We start from the raw sequence: 9,940 nt of genomic DNA on the forward strand, positions 1-9,940 counted from the left end.
TGTTTAACAAAAAGCTAATATTAGATATTACAATCTGCTAGACACACTACTACTAAATAAAAGCCAGTATTCTATCATTAGGTTACTAGTGTTGGTCGAAAATCTCACTATTTGATTCGACAGCTATTTGATCGAATAGGGCGATATTGTTCGGGTGATCGAACTTCGAATTCGAACACTATTAAAGTCGACGGGGGGAAAAATCGGGTTACTTTTCGGGACGGTGTACAGCTGCAAAAGCAATCAGGGGAGCAGAGCTGACAGGTCCGCTACCCTGATTGTTGTTGCAGCCCTGATGTAATTATAGTATGTGTTCTTGGATAGAAATTCACTATCCAAGAACACAGGAGTCCCACAAGATCCCCGAGCACTACAGGCTAAATGGGGACAAGTCTCCCCATTCATTCACCTCTAGTGCTCTTTGATTGGCTGGGGAAAGGAAAATCCCGATGACGCTTGAGCTGTCATCAGGGTTTACCTTTCCTCAATCAATCCCAGAGCACTAGAGGTGAAGAATGGGGGGACTTGTCCCCATTTAACCTCTAGTGCCCGAGGATCCCACACTGACAGGAGGATTCCCACTGCTGTGCAGACTTGGGAATCATCCTGTCAGTGTCACGGGCTGTGGAGTCACATTCAGTTCCGCTAGGGCTGCAAGAGCAATAGAGGTGATGAATGGGGAGAGTTGTCTCCATTTAACCTCTAGTGCCCGGGGATCCAACACTGAAACCAAGAATAAAACCATTTGCCAACTAATAACAATTAATTTTTAAGGAATTCATTCCAGGCTTGCTGAATCACCCAGGTTCACCTATGGCAGTCTATCTTCTCCAGTGTGTAGTCAAATAAATCAGTGACCTCCCCAGCAACTTTTTGCATGCCCCCCCCCCAAGATCAGTGTACGCTGCTCAGTTTTTTCTAGTGTTATCATTGTAGCTGGTTGAGGTTCACATCCAGCTCCCCAGGCTGCCTCTGTACCCTTCTTGCACTGCTCACATCACACCCTGCAAGCTCTTGAACCACTCACCAATGCACCACACTAGAGCCCCATGCAGATGTCAGACAGACATCAGACAAAAACTAATGAGAACTGTACACACAGGGCCGTTGTGTTTAATGGAGAGGGGAGGGGAGAGAACATGCCAGGGGCACTCTGTTTTGGTATCCTTTATAGAAGTGCACACTGGTCATTTCCGATTTTCAAGGGATCACTGTACACTTGTGTTAGGTGATGCTTATTTGGCCAGTCCTGTGCTGTGATCAAGGAATTAGTTGTCTGCACTCTGCTAATCAGCTTGCGGCACCTTCCACTTCCCTTTAGCTGTGTAGCCTGAGATGTACCTTCTTAGCATCCGCAACAAATACTCTGAGGCTGTGCACAGCTGAAGGGGAGCATTTTAGGAGCATTATTATTCCCTGGCTTCATACTGTCCTGCTATGGGCTGCTAGAACGTAGGACTTGGCTGCTATAGTCTTTCCGCCCACAGTAACCAGTTGCTGACCTGCTACTCTTGTGTTTATCTGTTAAATTTACTGTTGCTTTTGGCTCTGTATTCTGGATTTGCCTTTGTAGAACCGTGTACTGTGTTATCTAAGGGCTCCTAGCCCTCTGTCAATTCTTCCCTTTCACCATCCCTAAGACACAGAAGTCTTGGAGGCAACTGTGTGCTGGGAGACGCAACTAGTCTCCAAGGCTAAGTAAAGATTTTAGGACCTTCCCAATCCATTTTTTTAAATCTTGGCTTTATGCTTTATGATGAATAAATGAGTATTGTGTGCCAACAGCAATAGATGCAGACATGCTGCCTACCCAACCTGACTATGAAATATATGTATTAGGGTAATTAAAAAAAAAAAAAAAGATATATGTGGTACAAAAGCTATCACAGGAAAAAACAACTCAGTAAACAGCTATAGTGAACTGAATTTGTAGACAGGGACAGAAATAGAAGATATGTTCTAATGCTAATCATATACCTACCGGTAAATAAAAAAAACATAGGATTACATGGAACTGGGGAGTTTAATTTGTGTTTCTGATATGGATCACTATGCCTAACCTCCTGACTGCACAACACACATTAACTTCCTGGTTATTCACTTCATAGACTACATAACTTAATGTACCAAATCTTCCAGAGAATAAATACTTTATAAGGCAAAACATTCCAAGTTTAGCATTAGATAGTGGTCTGTTTTATGCATTCCGGGTCTTTCAGACCCCAGTGCCCAATTTGTTTGTGTGATTGCAGGCCTCTTTTTACCCATTATCAGTGAACTTTGTTGCTTCTTACCTTTAAAACTAATATATGCTAAATGCTTGGAAGAACATGCTCTTATTAAACATGTATGAAGCATTACTCAGATTTGTATTTTAGTAATAAGGTTTTACTACTCTGATGTGCCGTGAGCTACCAGAAAATGTTTACTGTCACAAGGCCAAAGACAACAAGCATAAAATAAGCAATGAATGTGATAATGTTGTAAAGACTTGGAAAGATGTGCTAAACCATGTGAAACAAAAATAAAGTCAACATTTTACATCAACCTTTCTCAACATTGTTCTGTGGTATAGGAACCTCTGCTAAAACCAATCTATTATGGATCAGTGAGGAAAAAGTCTTTTAAATTGGTGACTAGTGGAAAGAATGCCCCCATATAATGGTGGATAGAATTCCAACTTAATAGACAACTAAAAACATCATTAGAGACTTGCAGCCAGCTCTACCAAGTGGCGCTGCCTCTGGAACTATGCAGACTTCACCAAACGGGAGGTCAGTCAGCCAAAGTTCAAGGAACCTGCAGCAATCTCTAGAGGAGCCCTGGTTGGGAAAGGCTGTCCTACATTAAACTCCACTTGATTTAGCTGTTTGGAGGATGCATCAACATGTCTCTAGTACATATGTCAAGTGTCAACTAAAGAACAAATACATCTTTAAATTAATTCAAATTCATCTCAGATGCATCTCAAACTGATGCCATTGTCCTCATCCTAAACGTACCTGGAAATCTGTCTGCGTATCTGTCCTATAGAAGCCTGGAATTATACTGGTATAAGTAAAGAGTCTGTGTCTGGAGCAGCCTTGTGCAAAAGAAAGACTCCATTCAAGACTCTTTGCTATGGAAGACTAAATAGAACTTCCAGAGACACTGTGAAACTAAAGTAAAGTAGGTAGGCACTACTAAGATGTTTGACATGTTTCATATTTTAGTGTAGCTTCCACAATACAAGCTTTTTTATTTATTTATTTATTTTTTATCATGGGATCATTTCAGCTTTATTACATCAAATTACTACTTTTAGTAAAAAATAATTTTTTCCTGCCTAGGTCATATCATACCCAACCACTGAAACTGCCCAGGCTTTTGCTTTCATTTGGACAGTTTGTTTGGCTTGCATTGATGTAAGGTAACTGATTAGCAAGGCACATAGGAAGCAGAGCCTGAACACGTAATGCATGTAAACGTAACTATTGCCATGTGCATTCATAACAAAACTATACATTGACTATGCTATACATACATGGTGTTAAATAATTAACACACACTAAGGAGTAGATTTACATAAGCTGATCATTTTTACATGTATACATGCATTAAAATACTCTAAATGCCTCCAAAATTTATTTTACATAGAGCTGCAGTACAATTATTAGATTCTAGAAGATAAATAAACCCTATTCTAAATATTTGTTTACCTCACAAAATGTCTGCCTTTCTACTGCAAGTAAAATGCACAATTTAATCATTTTTTCACTATTTATTTCTCTTTCAGACTCTATTTTAGAAAAGCTATCTGTGCTAAAAATAGCTACAGCATAGGTAACTAATATAGCTCCTGCATTTACTGGTAAAATGTCATCATTGTCTGAAAGTCTTACGAAAAATAGGGTTTTGGCTTGGTACACAGTACACAGTGTTTGTGCTTCTTGGTGCCCTGTGTAGTAAAGTACTGACCTAGCCTTAAGCAGTACACTAATGGCATGAGATTTGACGTTAATCTGAAGGAAAGCTATAGCATAAACCCTGATTATTTTTAATGGTTCTCCCATTTTCAAATTATACTTCAGCTGTAGGTCACGTATGTTGAGTTATCCTGTAGGTTTGTAATAAATTAAGTACTAAATCATGAGATCCCTCTGCTTGGTTTGACAGCTCTCTTCTGGGCTTTGTTCACATTTTCTTTTTTGTTTTGTTTTATGTGCTTTCATAGTTACATAGTCAATTAGTTTGAAAAAATACATAAGTCCATCAAATTCAACCACTAGGGAAATAAACATATCCCAGATAAAAACCCTACAGACATAGTTGATCCAGAGGAAGGCAAAAAAACCCTGGTTGAATTAGTCCAACAGGGGAAAAAATGTGTCCTGATTCCATAGGAAAATCAGATGTTTCCTGGATCAACAGTCTCTGTTATCTTTACTTTAATACCCTGTTAAAATCATGTGCTTTTCGAAAAGCATCCTGCCTTTTTTAAAAACAATCTATAGTACTTGCTAAAACTACTTCCCAAGCAACCCTATTCAACATTTTCACATTTCCACCAGACGCAAAGAGTGTCCTCCTGTCCTTTGTCCTTTCAAACATAACAAATATATGGGGGAAGAGAGGAACTCCAACATAACTGTGCCAACATATTTGTGGATTTGGCTGAGCCAGGAAAAGTTAATTATTTTTTTCTTTACATTATGAGGGTTGTGCATGATATAGTAACTAGATAGGGTTAGATAGATAGGGTATTTGCCATTCATACTGTCATATAGGAACCTTTACTGCACCTGGAAGCAATAATCAACAATAGGTGTTAACCATTTTTTGGCTTGTTTGTTAACATTTGCGTGAGCAGTTGCAAAGCCTTACAAAGTGGTGAAAAATGTTATTTTTATTTATTTTCTTTCTGCAAATGACTTAAGGCAGGTTTACAGCTGCCTCTTTAATGCTAGATTTTGCGTGGCCTCACGTGACTGGCACCTTTGTGGGGCTCCCCGTGGCTTGCTCCTTCCCAGCCATTTGAGCACTCCTCCAGCAGAGCTATTCCAAAACGAACCAATGTCTGTACATGTGACAGCTGGCAGCAGTGAGCGTACTAGTGCAGCCCCTATTAGTTCCTACACATTAAGTACTAATTACATGTAGCATCTCCCTGAGCAGCAGAATTTCCTGGAAAGAGGAAGCGGTAAATGCACCACAACCTCACTGCTAGTGTGAATTAGCACTTAGATTGAAACTTCATTTCACCACTTTTGCGAGCATGTTTGGGTGCTTGGAAAGATTTTTTTAAGCTGTTTTGTAATGACTTTTCTGGTGGTTTAAAGAGCGGTTGCCAGATGGTGGTCTGCGAGAAAAAGTTTGGTGGTCCACAGCTCTGGCCGGTGCACCAGTGGGGCCGGTGCACGAGTGGGGTCAGAAGAAGGACCGCACCGGGGGTCGCACCCGCCAGAGCTGCGGACCATGTCCCCCGTATGGATCCCAGGCTCAGGGCAGTAGGCTTAGACCTGCGATGGGAGAGTGAGCAGGTTCTGGGATCATGACGTGAGTGACACCCGGCTCCCCGCACATGCGCAGACCGGAGCCAGTAAATGTATTGGTCTGCCGGTCCGAAAAGGTTGGCAACCACTGGTTTAAAAGACTGGAAGTGAGAAGGAAAATCAAAAATGTCTGCCAGAATGCCTGAACTACTTGCATGCTCTTTAAAACGCTGCAAAATTAGTAAAAGCAGTTGATAATTCAAGTTTTTGGAGGTGGTTGTAGTAGTAAAGCACACTTTACTACTGTAAATATTTCATGTAACTGTATAAAATTCTCAGCAATATTGCTGCAAGCAACCTAAAAAAAAGGGAAAAAATGACTTATTTGTTCTAACATTAATGTTTTTCTTCAAGTGCTACCACTTGGAAAAAAAATGCTATTGTGAACATAGCCTTAGTTGTACTGAATTTCAGCATGTGAACTGTAGATGGTAGGGCTGTAGAAAGAAGTCAAAAGTCTCACTATAGTTCATAAAATCATACCTGTTTCCTATTTCTTCTATCTTCTGCTCTACACTGTTAAAAGTAACAATAAATATTAGGCAGACAACATGCTGTCTTTAAAACCACACTATAGTGTCCGTTCTTAATAAAATATTTCAAACACAGAGGTCAGAGGTAGTGTAAAAGGGCATCACCGTTCAGGTAAGACAATGTTTTTTTTACAGCACTGAAACCCCCATATGTTTTGCCTAGAATTTGTGTCCATTATTATTATTACACAGTATTTATATAGCACCATCATATTTTGCAACGCTGTACAAAGTTCATAGTCATGTCAGTAGCTGTCCCTCAAAGGGGCTCACAATCTAATGTCCCTACCATAGTCATATGTCTTTAATACAGTCTAAGGTTAATTTTGGGGGAAGCCAATTAACTTAACTGCATGATATTGGGATGTGAGAGGAAACCGGAGTACCTGGAGGAATCCTACGCAAACATGGGGAGAACATGCAAACTCCATGTAGATAGAGTCCTGGCTGAGATTCAAACCTGGAGCCTATCGCTGCAAAGGCCAAAGTGCTTACCTCTAAGCAACTGTGCTGCCCTTCCATCTTTGGAAGGCTTGCTAAAAGTTGTTTATGTCACGAAAAAGAGAAAGCTGATTACTCTTAAGAAACAGGTGCTGCATTAGAAAACATTTTGTGACTGATCTATAAAAATGATTTAGACTACAGCAGGAGTTTCCTTTACAAAACAGCTTGATTGGCATGTTTTTGTGCAGTCTAAAATTATTTTGGGTGTTCGATTTAGAGCCATAGTTTGTTTAAGTGTGAATTTCAATTAGGACAATACATCTTGTTTTTCTGTCATTTTGAATGCATTGTTTCCTATAGTCACCAAACAATATTTGTCATACATCTGTGAGATGAAAATATAAGGAACCTTGACTCTTGCAGAATTAGATTGTGTCAGATATGTATACATGTAATATTATTTCATTCACATTAAGCTACTATCTACTTGGCTCCATAAGTGCATCTCATTTGACTATTAAATTAGAGAATTGCTCATTTAAAACAGCTAAACAACTCATTAAAACAGCTAAAATACATATCAATGTCAGGGTTCCTATTAAAAGGGCATTTGTTAGGAGCTGCATATTTCCCTATATAGGTCTTGGAGCTTGAAGCAGCTTGATACAGCTCAGACAGAGGTCGAATGCAGGGGAGGAGGATGTCAGCGGCAGGTTAAGTTAGCCTGTCAAAAGAATCCTGAATGAAGAAGCATCCTAAACTGGTGTAGAATGCCAGTGGAATGTATCAGAAAGCAAGTTCAGTTCCCATCAACATAATTCCCAATACACAGGTCCCAATATAATGTACCCAGGGCACCGGGTATAAAATGACTGCTGTACACTTCTTTGCACGCCAGCCTAAATCAATATTCTCATAACCCTTTCTTTCTTTTGTCCGAAGAGAAATGTCAATCCAGTCAATCCACTCCACTGTCTGTTTTATCTAATACATTGCACAAATATGTATGAAAACAATTGGCAAATATAAAAAAACTCTATCATTTGATAACTATGCAACTTTGCTATATGTATGCTGTAATGAAAGACAAAGAGAATCACCAAAATGACAAATGCTGTATTTTTATGAGAACATTGGGCAGAAGGTCAGCAGTGATTACAAAATTTACAGTTGTTCCACAATATTCCAGCTTTCTCATTTTTTATTTCTTTTTCAGAGCATACAATTAAGCATATAACCCATTTTTATAAAGTTCAAGCAATTCTAAAATATAAACCCTTTAAACTGTTTTGTAGGCAGCAGGAATAATTTAATCATAATATTAGTGAAGTCAGATTGTTTATACAATGATAAAACACAGTTTTAAACTTCTTTGGGGGGGTGACCAATTCTAAAAAACTCCTCAAACAATTGACACACACAAATTAGAGCATTTTTCAAATATTGTAGCTGAATACCAAACCATACCAAAAATGTACACTCTAAGAAATATATTTTTAAAGTAGGGAATGAAAAATTCACTAAGCAGTGTGGTTGATTGCAAAATGAGCTGATCTTCAATGGGCCTGATTTTTTTAAAGCTCTCCAAGGCTCGAGAGGAAACACTTTTATCAGTGAAGCTCGGTGATCCTGAATACATGGACTGGATTTCTTCAAAATCATTTTCCAGAAAATGTTTTGAATCTTGGAACAGATCCATTTCAGGTTTGCTGGATCACCCAGCCTCACTGATGAAAGTGTATTTGCTTCAGCCTTGGAGAGCTTTAATAAATCAGGCCCAATACATTGTACCTGTGCTTACTTTTAATACCCAGCCATGTGATTAAAATAAATTATTAGCTTCTCATATGATTGGATAATTTAACAATTTCCCAAGTTTATTGAGGGACGATTATTAGCTCTTTCAGTAAATCAGCCTTAGGCTGACATGACACGGAGCAGCTATGGGTCGGATAGCTCCACACCCTTATGCTATTTTGTAGCAAGTGGCAAGCACTTACCTATTGAATAAATTAGAGATTTGCCTCTATAGATAGCATGGGGTAATTGGGCAGAGCAGCCATCAGCTAGCCAGCCTGTAACCACTTCATGTGAAATCAGTCCTAATCACTCCATGTGAGACAATTACCAAATGCTGAATTTTGACTGACAGTGTGAAAATTTAGTGAGTACTACATTTAAGGCTTTTAAAATATATCAGTCTTTAATCAACCAATTAATGTTTAGGCATTTTGAATGTAAAAGTAGAAGTTAGTTTTCATGGACAGCTTTGATTGACAAGACAATCCTTTAGGAATAGTAGACAAGTATTTACTTACCCGCCAGATGTTTGTATTTCATAAAGTTTGGATGCATCCAGTGAACCACCACCAACTATTCGAGCCTTTGTAGAGAAAAGAAAAATAAAGATAATATTCTCTTATGAATGAAGTTCTTGTTTAATGATTTAAGACTGACCAAACGCAGAACACCTAACATGAAAATATGTTAAGCAGGCTCAGCTCCAGGCCATAACATGTACTATATGATTCATATTTTTTGATATGCTTTAAAAGTTGGTGCACTTTCAGTGGAGTATGTCGCTATTACCAATGTGACAAACACAGCACAAACAAAAGGAAGGACACAAATACAAAAATGGTGTCACAAGTCTGAACACGTAATCCTCCAAGCCATTTAACACAGATATAATCATGGGTAAAATAGATGACTGGTTCAGCAACAGGCTTGTATGTTGCAGCACTTTGTGAGCATCAGGAGAATCCTGTTTAACAATGCACATTTGGTGTTCTTGGAAGGCAACAAAAGAATGGATAACCAGAAGGAGCACATGCAATATTCAACAAGTAAAATGAAGGAACCAAACAGGTCAAATCACAAACAAACAATAACAAGACATGATCCCTTAGGAAAGAGGTGATTTTAAACCTTTTCATCCATAGCTTTGCTATCTGAAAGAGAACCAGGAAGAAGGAGGATAGATGTTAGATATAAGATTGTCCAAGCAGCTCACTTGAAGCTTCACACAATGATGAGAATTAATGTACCTTTCATATAGTACACATAAGAAAATAAGATGCATAGCTGAAAACTACAAAGAATTATATTCATTTTATATGGAGGAAGTGTAAGAACAACAAATCTGAAAACTGGCTTTTAAACTCAATATTTTAAAAGCATGCGTTTTTATATAGGGGAACCATATTTTTTTTAATATATTTTAACTTCAGTTTCTTACAGTTTATTCAAACGTTTTAATATACATATTTGTTAAGTATTTTGGACATACTTTTCTTCAAATAAACATCTGGCTAGTGTTTTGCACACCATGCCTTACATCAGTTTTTCATTTTGTCAATACCCCTAGGAAAAACCACCCAAATTCAGCGATTTTCTGGAGATAGGAGGTGGATTTGCTAACAGGATGAAACA

General features: G+C 38.5%; 1 protein-coding gene across 1 annotated transcript in view; it reads right to left on the minus strand.

Moving 5' to 3' along the window:
• The window catches only part of UNC13C (unc-13 homolog C), a gene marked incomplete in the record, with an annotated part of 288,759 nt that overhangs the window by 227,084 nt on the left and 51,735 nt on the right, over positions 1-9,940 (minus strand). The window contains 2 exon segments of the mRNA XM_072402358.1: positions 8,827-8,891; positions 9,437-9,459. Of these exon segments, the coding sequence (XP_072258459.1) occupies positions 8,827-8,891; positions 9,437-9,459 (88 nt within the window).

Source organism: Pyxicephalus adspersus, chromosome 2 (genome assembly GCF_032062135.1).
Source record: "Pyxicephalus adspersus chromosome 2, UCB_Pads_2.0, whole genome shotgun sequence".
In the NCBI taxonomy this organism is placed as follows: domain Eukaryota; kingdom Metazoa; phylum Chordata; class Amphibia; order Anura; family Pyxicephalidae; genus Pyxicephalus; species Pyxicephalus adspersus.